Below are 18,017 nucleotides of genomic sequence, written 5' to 3'. Positions count from 1 at the left end.
GGGGCGTCCCTCCGCGCGGGTCTCGCCCCGTCCGTCCCCGGGGCTGAGGGATGCTGGAGCTGCCGAGATCTCTGGCCGAAGCCGTAGGCCTCGGGAGGCGGTGCGAGGGCTTCCTTCGCGTTTGTTTCCGTCCTCGGGGCGGAGCGCGGGCTTCCAGCTGACGGCGAGGGAGTCGGGCCCCAGGAACCCCGTGTGGTGCCGCGGGTCTCCTCGCGCTCCCCTATGGCCGCGGACCCCCGAGTGCTGGCCCTGGCCGCGCGGGTCGCTGAGGGCAGCGAGCGGGACGTGCCGGGGCTGCTGCTGAAGTTAAAGGGTAATTTGTTCCGCTCGCACAGTTAAAGGAGACGAGCGGCGAGGCGTGGGCCGCCTCCTTAGGTTCAGAAGGTCGGTTGGAACGGCGGTGGCGGGGCTGGCAGGGCTGAGGAGGCGATAACGCGGCTGTTCTGACAGCATTCAGCCTGTGGAGGTGAAGGGAGGAAGTGGGAAGAGGCAGCTCCCCGCCGGCACGCTGTGTGGGCCCGCGCTGATCGGGGCCGCGTTGCTCCCACCCTCGTTTCTCCCTCATCGAGCCAGGCTGTGGCTGCCAGTAGGTCTGTACGCCCGGAGCTCGGGCACAGCTCGGTGAGGCTCCCCTCCTGGTCTTGCCGCAGCCACTCCTCGTGGGAATGGCACGAACAAGCCAGGCCCTGTTCTAAATCGGGATGTAATTATAAGGGAGCCGTACGTCTGGCAGTGCCTGTGGCTTTCTCTGGCCTAGGACATTCCTACAAGTAAGCTACGTCCCGCATAGCATTTGTTTTACATCTGAGTGTACGGTGAGAAAATAGAAAGCTACATTCAGCTATCCTCCCAAGCGTCATCCAGCAAGCAGATTGTAGCTGTGAGTGTGGAAAGTGCTGAGAAAATATTTGGTTGCTCCTAGGATTTTTAGAATTACCTTGAGCTCTGCGTGTATGTATTCCTCTTTGGAGAATGAGCAAATGCCTAGAAAAAGTACTATCCAAATTGAACAGCAGAACCTTATGCTTCCCTTTGCTTCCCTTCTTCCTATGCTTCCCTTCCCTCCTGCTTTCTTCCCACAGAAATTTTAAGCAGTGCTTCCTTGGGGCATCAGGAGTCCAAGAAAATTAAGCAAGACATATACTTTTATGATCTGATTCACTACTGCATGCTGGTCCTTAGACAAGATTGCTCTCGGCTGCAGGGAGGCTGGGCTACTGCTGCCCAGCTTGCAGAGATAATAAGGTAAAAAAAAAAAAAGTGCTAAAAAGTTTTCATCTTGTTTTCTTTGTGGCTTTTCATCTTGCTCTCTTTCTTTTGAAGCTGTAATACGTTGGCTTCCATCCAGAACAAGGCTTGTTGTTCAGGAAAGGCCAGGGTTAAAGTGCAGGGAGCAGTCAAGAGCAGAGGGATCAGGCATAGCCTAATTGGCCCTGTTTAATTCATTCTTATTGTGTTTCATTGAACTGGGTAAACTGTTCGGTGGGAACAGTTTTTGCATTGGGTTTACCTTTTTTTGTGACCAGTACTTGTCTGTGTCACAGTTTTTACCAAGTAATTAAATAGTTTTTATTGGAGTTATTAAAAAAAAGTCTATTTAGATGTCTTTTACAAAAATTTCAGCTTGATTGACTCTCAGCTCGATTTGGCTCCATTTAAATATCTATTTACATTTTAAATGTAGCAGAAGGCATTATTCTTACAGACTAGATAGCTTGATGTACTGATGCTGTGAGAATGCGATAATGAAGTTTAATTCCTAGCTAGTAAATAAGCCAACTTAAAACTTAAATCCCAATGATCCAATCTCAATTTTTGATGCCAGGAAAAATAATGAGTTATAAATATTCCCCTAGTTGTACTTGATTTTGATTTAACTAGGGAGCGAAATTCTAAGGCATGAAGCAATTAGGCAACCATCCCTTATTTATGTCATATCTGCAAAATGAATTTTTAATGCAGGGAATTTCTGTAAGAGATGCAAGATTTATCACCAGAGCTGCGTGATGTTTAAACCAACTCTTCTAAGCTGTTTTGGTTTGTGGAGAAAACTGAGATTTATTTTAGCTGTAAAAATGTCCTTTTGTAACTCGATGAATCTGAGCTTCATGCTTAGAATGTGCTTTCACAGGGCTTAGGTAAGCAAAGCTGTTCGTGTGTGTTCGCAGAAAGCTAACAAAGATTAGATAAGATGTCAGGAAGCAAAATTCATAAGACGTTGGAAAGGCGTTTTTGTTGCACTGATGTGGGATACAGACTTGAAAAATTCCCAGTTCTAAAAATTACAGTTCCTTGTACATAACCTTTCAGAAATGACCGACGTGTTTGTGGTGAGTGAAGTCAGAAAACAGATCTGAGGAACTGATCCCGCATGTGTTCCTCGATTAGAGGAAAGCTGTAGGCAGATTCACAGAATTTTCTGTGGTGAAGTAATAGCTGTTTGGTGTATTTTTTTGTCATATCATCTGCACCACCTTCGTCATGCTTTCTTTTCCCTTATCAAGTCTCTGTTTGTCTTTGCTTCTTTTCCTTATGACTGTCAGAGCCTGTCCCAAACATATGGAACAAGTCTGAACAGAACCCTTGAAAATAAAGGCAAAAGTGCCTTGGATGTGTTTTAAACTGAGCCGTGCTGTGAGAAGTGGTATTATACTTGGTGTCTCCAGCCTGCCAGTGATTACTGTTCCTTCTGAAGCAGCTATAGTGGAGCTAGTCACAGCAGTTAACTGCTGTTCAATGTTGGATTGTCCCATTCCAGTGAAGCATTTCTTCTCTGATGACATGACATTCATTCAAAACTGTTCAAACAGGCCTTTGACAATTCAGGTTGATCTCTTCCCCCTCCCCCTCCCGTTTCAGTCATTGTTGTGTAGGACTGGAGGTGAAAGAAGATCCTGAGGAATTTTACAAGAAATTTCTTCCTTCAGCTGTAGACAACCTGCTGTTCTTGGGGAGACGCCTGCAAGCGCGATTTATCCGAGCAGTCAAGGTATTTAAATTTCATGATCAGAAGAGCAGAGAATCTCTGTAACCTTTCTGAACCTGTGTATTGCATGAGTAGGATTATTTTAGATGTGCTGTAGTATGAAAAATTATTTTCCAGAAATTAAAATAGTTTTTCTTTGCATAGCTTTGAAACTAAAATCTGTTACCGTGGAGCATCCAGTCCATTACATGGGCCTAAATATATTTGTTACCATAGATTTAGAATTTGGTTGCTACTTTTCAGAAATTTTAGAGGAGTTAACAGAGGATGTAATTATGTATAAGACAAAAGACTTAGAGCAGTAAGATGGAAAAAAAAAAAGCCTTAAAAAACAGCATCCCAGCCATAGCAGTGTCTTTTTTACTTGGCCTGTGATTCGTTCAGTCTTTGTAACTGCTTTATTCTCAGTGCTTCATTCAGCTTTACAATAAAAGTAAGTGTGGTTTAGGAAGACTTAAGACTTTAGGTCAGATAGGTCAAACTTTGTTTTGACATAGAACTTCTAAAGTGAAAATGGCAAAAAAATTTCCCAAATGCCTGCTGCTTCTGAACCAGCATGTAGGGAACCCTAGAGGCAGGCTTTGTGTTTTAGCAGATGAGAACACTTTCTTATATTGCTCTCCTTTTGCGGAGAGGAAGGGTTCTGTCCAGTTATGCTTTTGAAGCATTCTGAGTGCCAGAACCAGCAAAAAAGTTTAATAATGATAATGTAAATAACCAACCCAGTGGATTCTGATAGTTTGATTTATTATTCCTGTTTCTCCTTTGTATCCCATTTCTTGTCTCACTAACTCCTTGGACTTAGGCAAAGTTTTCCTACAGTGTCTTGTTCTGGTCATTACATACATAATCACTTCTCAGAAAGTATCAGTAGAGTGATGTATTTTTTGTTTGTTCAATACTTTAGAAGTGCATTTAGTGCTCAGGAAGCTTCCTGAATGACATCCCAGGAGACTCCAGTCTTATCTGCAATATTTAATTTCCCCTATTCTTTCTTATTATGTCTCAGCCTGCATGCTACTTGAGTCATGCAAGTGGGCAAAGATTACTTCTGAATTCCAGTGCAGTCTGTATTATAGTTAGTATGTTGGCTTTCAAATCTTGTGGTCTCGGAGGTGACCGGGCACCCAAATTTGATGCTTGCTCACTGGAACTTCAAAAGTCCCTCTTTGCTGGTATTGTTGTGCCCTCACTCGCCTTGTGTAGAAGACTTCAAAGTAAAGGGAAGTACTAAAATAGCTTTCAGAAATTGATGCCTTGCCAAACACACCAAAGATAGTATTATGCCTTACCTTCTTCCTGCTGTTTTGTATCTCTTGTTCAGTCAGTACCAAATAATTAAACCATGACTAATGGCTGGGACTCACTGCACAGATCTAGGAAGTGACTTCCCGGAATTCCACTGGTGGAGGCTCAGTGGTGTGGGAGATATGAGGCTAAGTGCTTTATAATAACATTTGTCACTTTGCTATCCACTCACTGAGAATTTTGATTGCCAGTGGCTGTGGATCGTCCCTGGAATACAAACTCCAAACTGTGTCTGTGCTCCCATTAAAACTTAGATACTTCCTGGCTGTTGTGTCCAGTGCAGTGTTATCACAAGCAAGCTTGTCTATATTCTGTTTGGGTAAACTGATTGAACTTCAGCTCTAACAGTGGTTTGGTATTTGGTGCCAAACCTCCAACTAGGAGTGCTTCTGCAGCCGCACCGTGACAGTTCACAGCAACCTTGTGGATTGTTACCTATATCTTTGGCTGCTTTGTGCTCATTGTTTCTGTGCTGTAATCTTAAATAATGTATTTACTACTTTGTGAATCAAATCTGTGATTCATTTGTATTAACCTGTCAGTTATCTTCTTAGCCCTCCCATACTAACGTATACTTCTAAGAATTCAACAAGCCTTTTCTCTCCCCATTACAAAGGTTTCAGGATTGGATGCTTTATTCTAGTATGTTTAGACTGTGTTGATTGATCTCTGGCCTTTTTTTTTGGTGTGCCTGGTTCCTGTGGTTTGACCAACTTAATTTGTGCAGCTGGTAGAGCTGGTTTCCAAATAGCTGAAGTATACAAGACTTCCGGCCATATCGTGATGTAGTAGGAAGATACACACACACGTTTGGTTTTTTTTTACTTCTCTTTTGTTTAGGATGAAGAAAAACAAGATTTTTTACGCTATTTCCAAACAGTAACTGATGCCATCTGCTGGCTGTTTGGTGGACATATTCAACTAACAGAGTGTGGTAAGGGAAAATTCATTCATAAAATACTTGGGTATTTGTTCAGATGAAATAGAGCTAGCAAGAGACAGTCATAAGCCAATCCCCTCCTAGTTTTCTAATTTGTGGTAGATCTTAAGGCAGTCTATTAAAGTATTCCTTCCAACAGGAACAGCAGTATTGAGGATGTAAAAGATCCACTAAAGGAGAATACTGGAATTGTATTTCTAATCTTTTAGAAACCAACAGTAAAAGTGTTTTCCTGAAATTTCCCTTTGTAATCTTGTACCTTTAGAAGAGCAGATATTTTTTAGTGAAAAGGTACTTCAGAACTTCTTACTTGTCTTTGATTAATATATGCAGAAGTTTGACTGAAGTACATTCCCAGACCTAAAATGGGGGATGAATTGAAAATGGGTTATTTGATTTGTTACCATGCTATCCATGCTATCTCTCATGCTATTTGTTGCCAAGTATCTAACAAACTTTACTAGACTTTTGACCAAAATAAAATTTCAATTAAGCCAGTGTCGAGCACATGGATATTTAGTTCATAATGAAAAGCAGAATTTGGTTTTGTCTCTCACAGAAAGCAGTAAATTGAAGATAACAAAATACATAGCTAAAAACATAAATGGACAGAAAAAATTCTACGTAAGTAGGCTGGAACTGGAATAAAAAGAAAAGATGGTGCTTCAGTGACATCAGTGGTCTTGCATTAAATGAAGCTGGTTTAACAAACTGTTAAGGTTGTAGTGCTTATTTTCTCTGGATATTGTTGCCCCGGTGATGAAATTCCACTAGTGTAATGAGAAACTGGTGCTAGTGTAACATAAGAAGTTTTAAAGCTTTTGTTATATCTCAGTGCCAGTGCCTAAAGGATATCCAGCGGCAGAAAAACAGCCCAGCATGTTTTTTTTCCCTTTTGTGTTGAAATAGTTTGCTTATTCCAGGAAGCTTCAGTGTAAAAATGATAAAAGATGATGTTTGTTCCAGAAAGTGTCTGTTTTTACTTGCTGTGGCTTTCGTGATTCAGTTAATTTGTTTTATAGTATTTTAAAGCCTGTGGTTCTGACTGTGTGATTTCTTGTCTGTTTGTTTTTCTTGCAGTGCTGCAAAATGATCACTTCCTGAAGTTGCTAATATCAGACAGTGTTGAAACAGCAGTTACAATGATGTCTGTTTTACACAGTATCTTGGGGGTCAATAGGTTAGTTATTCTTATGTCACTGATTTTCCTGAATCTCAAATTTCAAATTCAGTTCATTACTGCTTTGTAAAATAGAACTTTTCATATATGAGAGCTGTGGTGTGTTTTTTTTTCCTAGTCTTTGCTGTAGAAATAGAAATATCCGATATTTTGTTTACCCTGTTAAAATGAGGGAATGGGAATGGGTTGAAATAGCAGTACTGCCTCTGCCACTGAGACAACGGCAGTGAGGAATGAGTTAGCAATACTAGTGTTCTCAGTTTAACTGGAATAAACGTGGGAGTATCGACTCATCACAGAAAAAGAAGCAGCATAAAACAAAAATGACTCTTCAGTTCCATTTCCTTACAGCCTGGATCAGATTGCTGGTCCAGTTAGTTGAGTATGTTAGCTGTTGGCTTGCTGAATACCTGAGGACATCTATAATAAGAATTCACTATTAAAAACCTGATAGTTTGTAACTAACTTTTCATTTGTCCTCCCCTCCCCTTATTTTTATATATTAAGTTCTGTCCTGCTTCGGGTTGATGAAGAGATCCTGCATTCCTTATTGGATGAACTTGTTTATAAGCTTTCATCTTCTACCAACCCTGTCATAGGAAACTCTGCTACAAAATTGCTGTTGCTGATGGCAAAATTTTGCAAGCAGCTCCTGAAGTTACTGGCAGCTCGCTACAAAGGTTTGTGATTGTGTGCAATCAGTCACTTGGCCTCCTTGCATCCGCCATAAAAATGCAAAGGTGGAGGTTAACCAGAGCCATCTTGGTTCAGTAACGAGTAGCTTACAATGCTGTACTGATAAGACACTGGAAATACATTGCTAATTCAACTGCCCATTACATAGGTGCAATAATAATGATTCCAGCACCAGATATTCAGAGATAATATGTAAACTCAAAGATGACTGACCTCGTTCAGCTGCAGTCTAGTCTTCTTTGCACGTAGAGTCAGCTTGGATTTTTCTATTTGAAAGTTTGAAATCGTAGAAAGAAGAAATTGCCTTTGCAGTTTTGCACGGTTCTTCTCTCTTTCGTAGGACTAAATGTGCTTTTAAGTAAACAGTGGACTGGCAAAGGATTTGACAGGGATCTCAGTCAACTTCTGGACTTGCTATACTTGGAACAATCCAATGGAAAAGAGGAAGTGCAGGTGCTGAATTTTAATGAGACTTTCTAATATGAATTTGTAGTTAATTGTGATTTGTATATACACAGGTTGCATTTACTGTCTCACTTTGTCTGAGCTTTTCAAAGCCTGTGCTGTTTTTTTCACTGTATCAGTAGGTGTGGTTTTTTTTTCATTTCCAATTCACTCTATTTCTTTTTTTTCTTTCTCGTTGTTGAGATCTCAAGGAATTCCAGTAATTGAGGAATGGAAATTGAGAATGGCTTGAGAAACTGACTTTGCATAGTCACAGTGCAGTGTGAAGTTTTATACAATCATAGGGAAAAAGATAATTTTTGTTAACTGTAAAATAAAACTAATTGTATCTGCTTGTTTTGCATCAGTGTTATAAATGTAGCTTTCTGAATTCTTGGGAGCATTAAGAGCTGTATTGTGAAAGCATTCAGTGAGAACATTGGGCTGTGCTTCCAATAAAAAGAGCAAATGTGTGTTTTATGAGCTTAACAAAATATAGGCAGGGTTTTCAGAGAGAGCAGTTCAAAGGAAGTCAGAGCTGTGTTTGCACGGTCCTGCTTTCACCTTAAACACAGCAGGGTGTTTGGGTGTTTTGCTCTCTCTGGAAAAAACACCATTTGAGAATATGATTTTTTTAAATCTTATTTGTTGCATTTTCTGATCATAGTGGGAATGTAAATATTCCCTACAGTTAATTCTCCAGACGTGTCTTTCCATTCTCTCTAGTGGGGATATTTTGACCGAATTGACACTTGAAATATCAAGTGCTTCAGATACTTTCAATTTTAAAATTTCTAATATCACTTATGTGGCTAATATGTGTCTTGTGCTGTAGATTCATTTGTTTACCAAAGAGAGCACTGATGATAGGTTAGCTGCCTTTGGACTAAAGACAAGTTTTGTGATAATAATTGTCTAAGACCTTAGCTGCCCCTCACTGGTATAAACACTGTGCATTTCAGAGCATTGGAAAACTGATAAGGTTTCACCAAATGCTGAGATCGTTCCAAAGATGCAAACAGTAATAATGTGTTCTTATATGCAAAGCAAATATCCTGCTAACTCTTTTATACATTTCAGAGACAGCACCAAGCAGCTTGTGTAATTCAGGCAACATGGAAGGGATTTCAGACAAGAAAAAGACTGAAAAAACTGCCCCAAGCAGTGACAGCTTTGCAGAGAAGCTTCAGGTAACCAGCATCTCTTTGTAAAAAGTGCTAGAAAATAGTGTGATGGGACTTGTTTGTGTTTAGTTTGGTGTTTCTCACATCACAGAATCTCAAGAAAAATTTAGGTCATATCAAGTAATTCCCTGCTAAAGGCAGGGCCAGCCTTAAAACAAGATATCTGGCTGCTTGGGGCTGTATGCAGCTGTGGAGGTCTCCAAGGATGCAGACCCACCATCTCACTCAGTCCCTGTCTTGGTGCTGCATGATTCATGTTCCATTAGAATTCTTCCATTAGAGTTAACAGGAATGTTCCTTGTTGCAGCTCTTTTCCACTAACTCTTGTCCCTTTTCGGTGCACCTGTGAGAATGTGGCTCTATCTTCTCTACACATAACAAAAGACAGAGATTAGATTCCCTGAACTTATCCTATATGCTCTGTACCATTATCTCTCCAGTCAGTCGATGTCTGTCTTGCTGGGTGACCCAGTAAAGTATGGGCATATTGCAGGCGTGCCCTCCAGAGTGCTTGAGTAAAGGTGTTTAAATAATTTTCTTTGACCTGTTGTCTCTGCTTTTGCAAATGCAGCACACTATGCAGTAGTGGTTGTTACTGCAAGGGCACACTGCTGGCTCATGTTCACTTTGTAAGCCACCACGATGCCCAGATTCTTTTCAGTGGAGCTGCTGTCCAGGTAACCCAGGCCCAACCTGTATGATTCATGAGGTTATTTAGTCCCAAGTGTAGGACTTCCCATTTGAATTTAATGTGGTTTCTGCTGACCCATTTTCTGTGTCTGTGGAGTTTCCTTTGAGTGCCAACCCTGCCCTGTAGTGCATGGGAGACTGATGATAGCCTTGCTAAAGTCCAGGTAAATGACACCCAGTGCTCTCTCCTCATCCACAGAGCCAGTCATCACAGAAGCCATCAGGCTGGTCACACATGATTTGTCTGTGATAAACCTTACATGGCTGTTCCCATTTGCTTCCTGTCCTTCCCGAGCTTGGAAATGTGTAGCTTTCCCAAGGATTTGTTGCCCTGTCCCAGGGAATTTTCCTGGGTTGACCCAGAGGTCCTCCATCTGAAAGATGCCTTTTTCCTGTCAGCTGTATTTTCTCAAACATAGAAGTAATGTAATGCCAATATGAGCTATTTCACTGCAGATTCTTTTAGCAAAAACATCCAAACAATGTGCTTTTCCAGCAGTACCAAATTGTTATCTCTGGTGCCAAAAGCTCCAACTGTCCCTTTCTCAGCTGCCAAATTTCTTCTCCATGAAAAAAAGCCCTTAGTTCTGTGAGCCTCTGTGTAAAAATGTATAGCATATGGAAAACTGAAAGTGTGGAACTCCAGCATTGGATTGCACTAAACAGCATTAGAGGATGATGTACTGGTGGCAGAACAGTTAACTGCTTCACAGTTAACTCTATAAAAATTCCACCATAAAGTAAATGTGTCCTGAAGTCCTGATAGGATCAGGTATAGCAAGATAAAGCAGAAAGGAGAGGGTGGCCAGGCTGGAGGCAATCAGTCAGCTGCTTAACTGTCATGTTCTCAGTGTTGCAAGCATTAGCACATGCATCTTAAACAAGCAGTTCTTGAATCAGTTAAGTTGACTTTTAAATGTGCTTTTCTAACATTGAGAAGAATAAAAATGTATTAATATTTTTAGTCATATGGTCATGGCCCAGTCAGTCCCAGTGCACTAAGTACAGTACAGTGACTGTACAGCTCCAGTGGTTGTTTTTTTCTGTCTAGGTCAAAGCTGCACTTAGAGTTAGGCCAAAAATGAAAATAAGCTTTGGAATATTGTGAGCATTATTTTAGAAAAGCTTTCAAGTGGCCTTTTGAATTTTTAACAGTTAGAGTTTGGTTATATTCATGGATTTATTTTAGAACAAGTCTGGTTCCATGCTGTTAAGGCTGAAACTCTAAATCTGGCTCATCTGCAGCTGCAGTGGAAGATCTTAAACTCTACAAGTTACAGACTTCTGAAACTCTGTGGTTTCACAAATGTCTCCTCATTGAGATTAAAGCTTGCAGTCTTTCCATGAAGTTAGTTCACTTTTATGTAACTAACTGTAGAACTGTTAAAATGGCAGTGATTTGTATTAATCATGTATGACATGATTGTGTGAATGTAGATGTACATGTAGGTGATCGGAGGGAGGTTAGTCCATGCTATGAACTGCTGAAGAAAGCCTGGGTCTTCTTGTGTTGTACTTCAGTGCAGACATATTTCCCTGTCAGCGCGGTTTTGTACAAGCAAATGTGGCTTATTATTGGGAGAAATGGAGAATGAAGAAGAATGTATAGTTTTACAGGCTACTTAAGAAGTAAACACTTACAAACTTGGCTAATACTATTGTCAGCTTCACAGATCCATATCTGAGAAGTTCATAGGACATTCTTGCTGTTTTCTACTTAGTGGAGCTCAAGAAAGTTTCTAGGGAAAAGTGTTGATAGTTTTATTAGGGAAATATCATCAGAAGTCTTGTTTCACCCTGTGACATCATTCAGCTTAGTAGTATAGTATGTGCCTTCTTGGATTAAAAATGCAAAAGTTAAGAGCTCTCATTTACAGAAATGTGTGGGCTGAAAACCTTGAGCCCATTCTGACGTTATTGTATACATCGTGATGTATACATGTGTGGGCACACTTAGAGTCTGCATTACTGTCATAAGAGGATTATGGTCTCTTAGATCATGGTGTTTATCAGTTGGAGCCAGATCTTTAAATCCAGATCATAATAGCTTCCATCCTATCTTTCCCCACAAAGTTACAGAGACTGAGGAGAAACTGTAGTTGGTGGAAAATTTACCTGTAATTTTATACTAGCGATGAAGAAGCACGCTGTTATTTCAATGGTACTGTGAGTCTAAAGGTATGTGACATATAGTGATACCAACATTGCTGGGCACTGGTACTAGCCTGCTTTTTTCTCCCCTCCTCCTCACCCTTTATGCTTTTACTCTGTTTGTGCCCTTTTCCCCGCATCTCTTTCACTGTTCCCAGTAAAATGCTAGAGGAGAGCAGAACTCCCAGCTGTGGGTCCAGCAGAGACACTCAGGCCCTAAGCAGGCTAGTGATCTCGCTGCAATGGGAAAGGGAGTTGTATCATTACCTCATCATGGGGGGAACTCTTAATCTTGAGTGTTGAACTGCTAATGAGGTTGTCAGGTCCACTGGGACAAGAGAGGGGAGAGAGGGAGTGCCCTAGCTCACAGCTCCTCCAGCCTCACTGAGACCATGTCCAAGTGGTCTCAATAATTATTGGTATAGATATGGGAGTGTGTTTAGCATTAATATATTAGTCTGAGTATTATTAGCTTAGGAGCCAGTCACAGAGTTTTTGCTTGTCTGATTTGTGAAACATTTACTGGGGCATTTCCAGTGCCAAGCACAGCGGGGCAACGTCCAAACATCAAATTACGACAACCAGTACAGGTGAAGAATTTGCAAGAAGGTTCTTTCTTAATGTTCTGTTAACAAAATCGATGGAGAAAATGTGTCAGTGTGTATTTCCTGGAGAAAAAGTCCTTCAAGATTTGAAAAGTGAACCTTAACAACCAACATTCTGATCTCCTTTAGCAGCCTGTATGAAAAAATAGTACATAGAATGGAAAGCAGGTGCCATGCATACTGATGGATGCACTGGAAAAGATACATGCTGTATCAGTTGCCTAGTGTTGCTTTACCTTTTCCACAGATGATGGAAGCAAAACAGTTTAGTTCACTCTAGTTGTAAATGTCCCATGTGAAGCATTGCTCTCTTTAGTGTGTTTAGAAGTATAACCTAAGTAAAAAAATATATTTTTATTTGATAACAAATTGAATTTCTGGCTCACATCTTTCCTGCTCACAGGTAGTGTGGTAATGTATTAGTTTGCAGGTGATATCTTGTTGCTTGGTGTAGTCCTGCAGCCAGTGGCTGGCTTGGCAGCAGCTGAGCCATTCAATATAGACAGAGATTCTTTTAAGAAGTGTACAATTAAGTTAATTGTTAATGTCTTTGTGTATTGTAGAGCTAAACGAGAGCAGGAGCTTCAGCTTTTGGAGAAACAGAAGGAAGATGAGGCCCTAAAACTGCAAATGCAGATCCAGAGACAGAGGGCCATGAGACTCTTCCATGAAAGACAGCTGGCCTTACTGGAAATAATCCATCCCAGTACGTGTTACACTGAAGTGTTTCAGAAGATTAAACTGTCTGGGTCTCTTTAAGAACATTTTCCTCAAATGTATTTCCTAATCTTGCATGTCTGTTTGCACTGTAGTCTTACCATCTCTTTTCCTGACCTGATTACCTGACCAAGAGTTCTTCAAGGGCTCAGTAACTACTGACTGAGAAATGCTGCCTGCAGAATGGTACAGGATAAGAAGGAGGCCCTCTCTACGTAAAGCTCCGTGGCACTTACCAGCCTTCTCTGAGAAATGGCCTGCAGCTAGTGGAGGAGGACTATTTCACTGATAGTACCCAAGCTTTTTGATACCATTTAGTTTTTAAGGATTAAAGGTGTAAATTGTTGGTAGATCTCAACCCATGATCTTATAACTGGATTTTTCTCACGTTGGTAGGTCAGATAAATAAGCACATGCAGGAAATGGAGGTGAAATCTGCATTAACTATCCAGAGATTTTGGCGAGGGTATAGAGCAAGAAAAAATTTTCATCAACAGAAACAGTCTCTTAAGGAGTATAAAGCAGCTGTCATCATTCAGAGAGCAGTAAGTGTACAAATTTTGTTCTAAAATTAGGTAGGACTGAGTGCAGTATTTTGACACCTTCCAAGAAGATTTGTTCACTTTTCTTAATGTTGATATAGCTATAAGTTATTCAGAAAACATGCAGAGGGTGATAATCTATAGCTACAAGTTGGCTAGAGAGGTTGAACCTTGCGTGACATAGGAAGTGTGATACAATCTTCTAACTAAAATATGAGCTACCATTTTGAAACCAAAGGCTGGAACCTCACTACGCCAGCGTTCTAGCATTTAGTATTCATGCTGACCATTTCATGTTGCCTTTTTGGTATAGCTGAAGTTATGTTGTATGGAATGCAGTGCTAAGACATTTTTCTGTCACTGATTTATTGCAAAGTGAGACAAACTCCCTGTCTATGATTTTCATATTCTCATGTGTTTTTTTTCAAAGGCTTGTAAGTTCTTGGAAAAACAAAGAAGAAAGAAAACTCTCTCTTCCTGGAAAGATCCCAAAGTGCTGACTGATGAGCAGAGAGTAGCTTTACAGCAGAAGGTGGATGACTACATCAAATTGCATCCGGTCTGTTTTAGTCATTTATAATTCTCATTAATGATGCAATGTAAAGTACTGTAGGGGTGAGGTATATTCATAAATTCTGATCAAGATAATCCGTGTGAGGTATGCCTATATTAACCCTGCTTGTTTGAGAGCAAGGTGCTTAAATGTTGGGGATTTAAACTGTTAATTGAATAAAAAAGGTCAAAACAAACTGCAATTGGAGAATTACATATACTTGGTAGATAGGTTTGGAGAGAGCTCAAGAGGAAGCAAAATGATTAAGTTAGCAATTAAAAACAGCATTGGTATTCCTTGTTTGGACATTAGTCTGCCCCCAGTGGATTAATGGATCTTCATGGTAACAAACTTTTATTTTCCTCCAGGCTTCCCAAATGTCAGAAGAAATGAGTAAAGAATTACATATGCAGGCCCAGGAAAAGCTGGCACAGTTCCTGCTGAGAAGCAGGCTGGATCAGAGAGCAGCACAGCGGAGAGAGACGTTACTGGCTCAGGTCAACACTGATGTGGAGCTGCTAATGAGTACGTGACTGCTCTGGTCATAGTTTTAATTAGCATTTGGATTAAACTAATTTAGAAAGAAAATTAAAGGGAACAGTCTTATTTAAAAACCGAAGCAGCTTTCTTCCTTTGCCATACGTCTTATGTTGAGATTTTGAGGGTAGTTAGAAACTATCCAGATACTGCTGTAAATATATCTGCTTTTCAAGGAGCTGCTTATTTTTCTGCTGGAAGTCTTTCTGATGTACTCACAACAAAAGCAATGGTCCTTGTAAAAGACATAGATGTTTTTAAGGACATCTTACACAACCTCTTTTTCTAATGTTTTGTTGTTGTTGTTGTTGTTTTGTTCTGTTTTATTGTTTTCTTCATATGAAAAGGAAAATCTTTGAGCTGAAAATTTTGAGGCATGTCTTCATTTAATCTGGCCTGGCTTTATTTGGAACAGAATTCACTGCTGTGCTATCTAAATTTTACATAGCTTGGATTGAAAATGAGAATAGCAAACTGCAGCCAGCAGAGAGCACCCAAGCAGGACAAAATTCAGCAAGTTACTGAAATTCCATTACTTAGTCTGTCACATGGTGTGCCACTGCAGCTCAGTGCTGCCTGAACAGGCAGACCAACAGCATGCTTACATTGTGCTGGGGCCCCCAGGCAGTGAATACGCAGCGCTGCTGCAGTAGAAGCAGACGCTGATATCACCCTGTGCCAGGAGTGCTGATCCAGCATCAGTGAGCAGGAGCTCCTCTTATGTCACAGCTTCATGAGAATTTGGTTTGATGGATACCGCTGCTGTCACTGAATGATGTAGTCCTGCTTTCCCTCCTTCTCCCTTTCCCTGTTGTGTATTTATTTTTTGAGATAGCGCTAATTCGGATTACTTCTCCAATCTGGTTGATCACATAGCAATAAAATTGTAATGTCAGCAAGGGGAAATGAGTGACCTGGGACAGTAGGAGGTGAGAGAGTAGTGGTCTTTATTGTTTTGTTTAAAATACTCATAAAACTGCACAGAAACCTGACTCTCCTTGTTCTTACAGATGCTCCGCAGTTAGCAGAGACCACAGAAAAAGATCTTGCTGTTTTCATGAGTCGATCAGTCCCTGTAGCTACCAAGGCCAAGGAGTCCCACAATGCTATGCTGAAATACGCTCGCTGGCCGTGGTGGAAGAAGCTTGGAGATGAGTTTGAGGAGGATGATGTCATTCCTGATGACATCCTGAATGCAGAACTTGGAAGTCTGTTTATTGGTGGAAGGAAATCCTTATAGCTATTGGTGGAAGCTCATCCATTTACAGGCAGAAGAATCTGTTACTCATTTAGCCAGGCTCATACCTTGCACTATGCATTACTTGTACATGTTTTTATGAAAGCAAAACACTTGAATTCTAAGGCAAAGCTCTGAAAAAGAACAAGGTTTTATTTTACTTACCTTATTAAGAATCTTTCTGCGCATCAGCAGTAAAATATTGACTGTGCTAATACCAAAAGGATTTAAATACTGTAGTTGCTAATAAGGATATTTTGTAACTGTTTCAAAAAGGATTTAAGTACTGTAGTTGTAAATACAGATATTTTGTAACTTATATAGCTTTGACTGTATATATTCTTTGCATTTTCACTTACTACTTGCACTCAGATGCATAAAAAATTATTCCCTTATAAAAGCCTGGGCTGATGTGCTTTGAGGTGAAGGTGGATTCAGAACAGATTAAGACATGAGAACTCAGGCAAGTAGGAAACAGGCTGGGTGTTTCCAGCAGGGTAGAACAGCTAACTGTGGTCAGCACAGGCAAAGCTTGGACTGAGGAATCTCCACTTCTTGCTTAGAAACAAGTGAAAAAGCAAGAAGAAGAAAGATTTTGTTAGGCTGTATGCCTAACTGTATGTTTTCCTTTAAAAGCATGCAGTTCCTTGCACAGCCAGTGCACTGCAGTGTAAGATGGTCACAGTCCAAACTGTTAAATGGGATCAATAGTGTCAGTGTGGCCATCTGCACCACCACCCTCATCTTAAACCACGCGGATATCGTTTAATTCAGAAAGGTCTCCAGCACGATCACTGTCACCTGGTCTATGGTGAAAACCTGTAGTCGAGGGCCAAAGGCCACAGCTGACCAATCTGCACAGAAAGAAAGGAGAACACAAGACTGCAGTGGGTGCCTACACTACTAATGAAGTATTCATTAGGTGAGACCCAGAAAGTCTTAATACTGCAAAGGAAGAAAAAGCACAGTGGTTTCTGCCAATTGTGTATGGACAGCAATATTGCTTCAGTGTGTTTGCTTTCCATCTTCTCTAGAAGGTTTTAATTTTAGTGATGAATGGAAAACAAATAAATAGAAATAGTAGGCAGAAATCCAAGGCCATTCAGACGCAGCTGATACATTGAAATTAATAACTGGGCAGCTGCCAGGAGGAAGAGCTGTGCTCTGGGTTAATTTTTTTAGCAGGCACAGTGATTTGGAAGGCACTGAATTGGCTCTCAGCTCCCTTCTTGGAGAGTTAACTGGTGAAAAAATCCATTATCTGACAGGGCGCTCACATGTGACTGTTGAATTACATGTTCTGCACAGCCTTGCTATTAGTTTTAGACCATGCTTATCAGAAACCAGGTGCCCTATGAACACCAGACTTGGAGGAGCTGGGGATGAAATCTTCCTCAGCAGCTGCCAAGCTCTAATGCTGGAAAATGCCCAGCTTCCCCAGGTGAACTGCAGCAAACCACCTAACCACCTGTTCCCTTGCAAATACACTGCCTCTGTCCTCCCCACACGTCATTGTATCTCCTGCTGTACAGCCACTGACCCAAACTATTTTGAGGCAGCAGCCTCTGCTGTTATGTTTATTCCTAATCACCGTCATTATAACAGCTCTTTAACACAGGGCGATGTGCACAGAGGTGCTTTTCTTAATGTATTTTATGTAAAGAGATGAGGCCCCCTAGCCAGTGTTAAATACCAAGTGAATTATAGAACATTTCACCAAAAAGCCATTTATTGTAATGTTAATGACCTCTGCCACTCACTGCCACTGGAGTGAGTAATGAATTCCCCCATTGAAATATACTATTTGCTGGATGATGGCTTTTTTTCTTTTTTTTTTTTTCTTTAAGTGGATGGAGAGCTGGGTGAGAGGTGCAGCCTTGCTGGAGGAATTCAAGTTGTGGGCTTATTTATTACCAGCCCAGAAGAGCAAATTCCCCTGCCCTAATAACTAAGAACACCTCTTTACATTTTGTTCTTATCACCGGGAGATCTCAATATCTCCATTTTACACACCAGGTGAACCAAGGCAGCAAAGCAGTGAGGAAGTGTGGCCATGTACAAGCAGCAGAGCCAAGGCTGCCAGCCCCTCTGCAGTGCCCTTTCTGCCCGGGTGCTGCCCTTTTCACCACTGCTGGGCTCATAGCTGTCCAGGTTTTGCCTCATGCTCCAACACTGCCCATCATTTGCTCCCACTGCTGTCCCAAAGGCATGCCCAGAAAGCAGGGAACTGAGATTGTCTGCAGGCAG

General features: G+C 41.0%; 1 protein-coding gene across 1 annotated transcript; it reads left to right on the top strand.

Moving 5' to 3' along the window:
• The first annotated feature begins 143 nt into the window (after positions 1-143).
• Positions 144-16,089, top strand: IQCB1 (IQ motif containing B1). Its single transcript, XM_042827310.1, has 13 exons — positions 144-313; positions 1,083-1,245; positions 2,860-2,989; positions 5,135-5,228; positions 6,315-6,414; positions 6,922-7,094; positions 7,451-7,563; positions 8,635-8,744; positions 12,748-12,890; positions 13,298-13,446; positions 13,874-14,002; positions 14,365-14,521; positions 15,544-16,089. Exons 1-13 carry the CDS (start codon positions 223-225, stop codon positions 15,771-15,773), a joined length of 1,782 nt encoding a protein of 593 aa, XP_042683244.1. The 5' UTR covers positions 144-222; the 3' UTR covers positions 15,774-16,089.
• The last annotated feature ends 1,928 nt before the right edge of the window (positions 16,090-18,017 follow it).

The sequence above is a fragment of the Centrocercus urophasianus genome, unplaced genomic scaffold (genome assembly GCF_019232065.1).
Source record: "Centrocercus urophasianus isolate 14NV4802_14NV808 unplaced genomic scaffold, USGS_Curo_1.0 seq_28, whole genome shotgun sequence".
Taxonomy (NCBI): domain Eukaryota; kingdom Metazoa; phylum Chordata; class Aves; order Galliformes; family Phasianidae; genus Centrocercus; species Centrocercus urophasianus.
The sequence above is the reverse complement of the archived record's forward strand: the minus strand, read 5'-3'. Positions and strand labels throughout refer to the sequence as shown.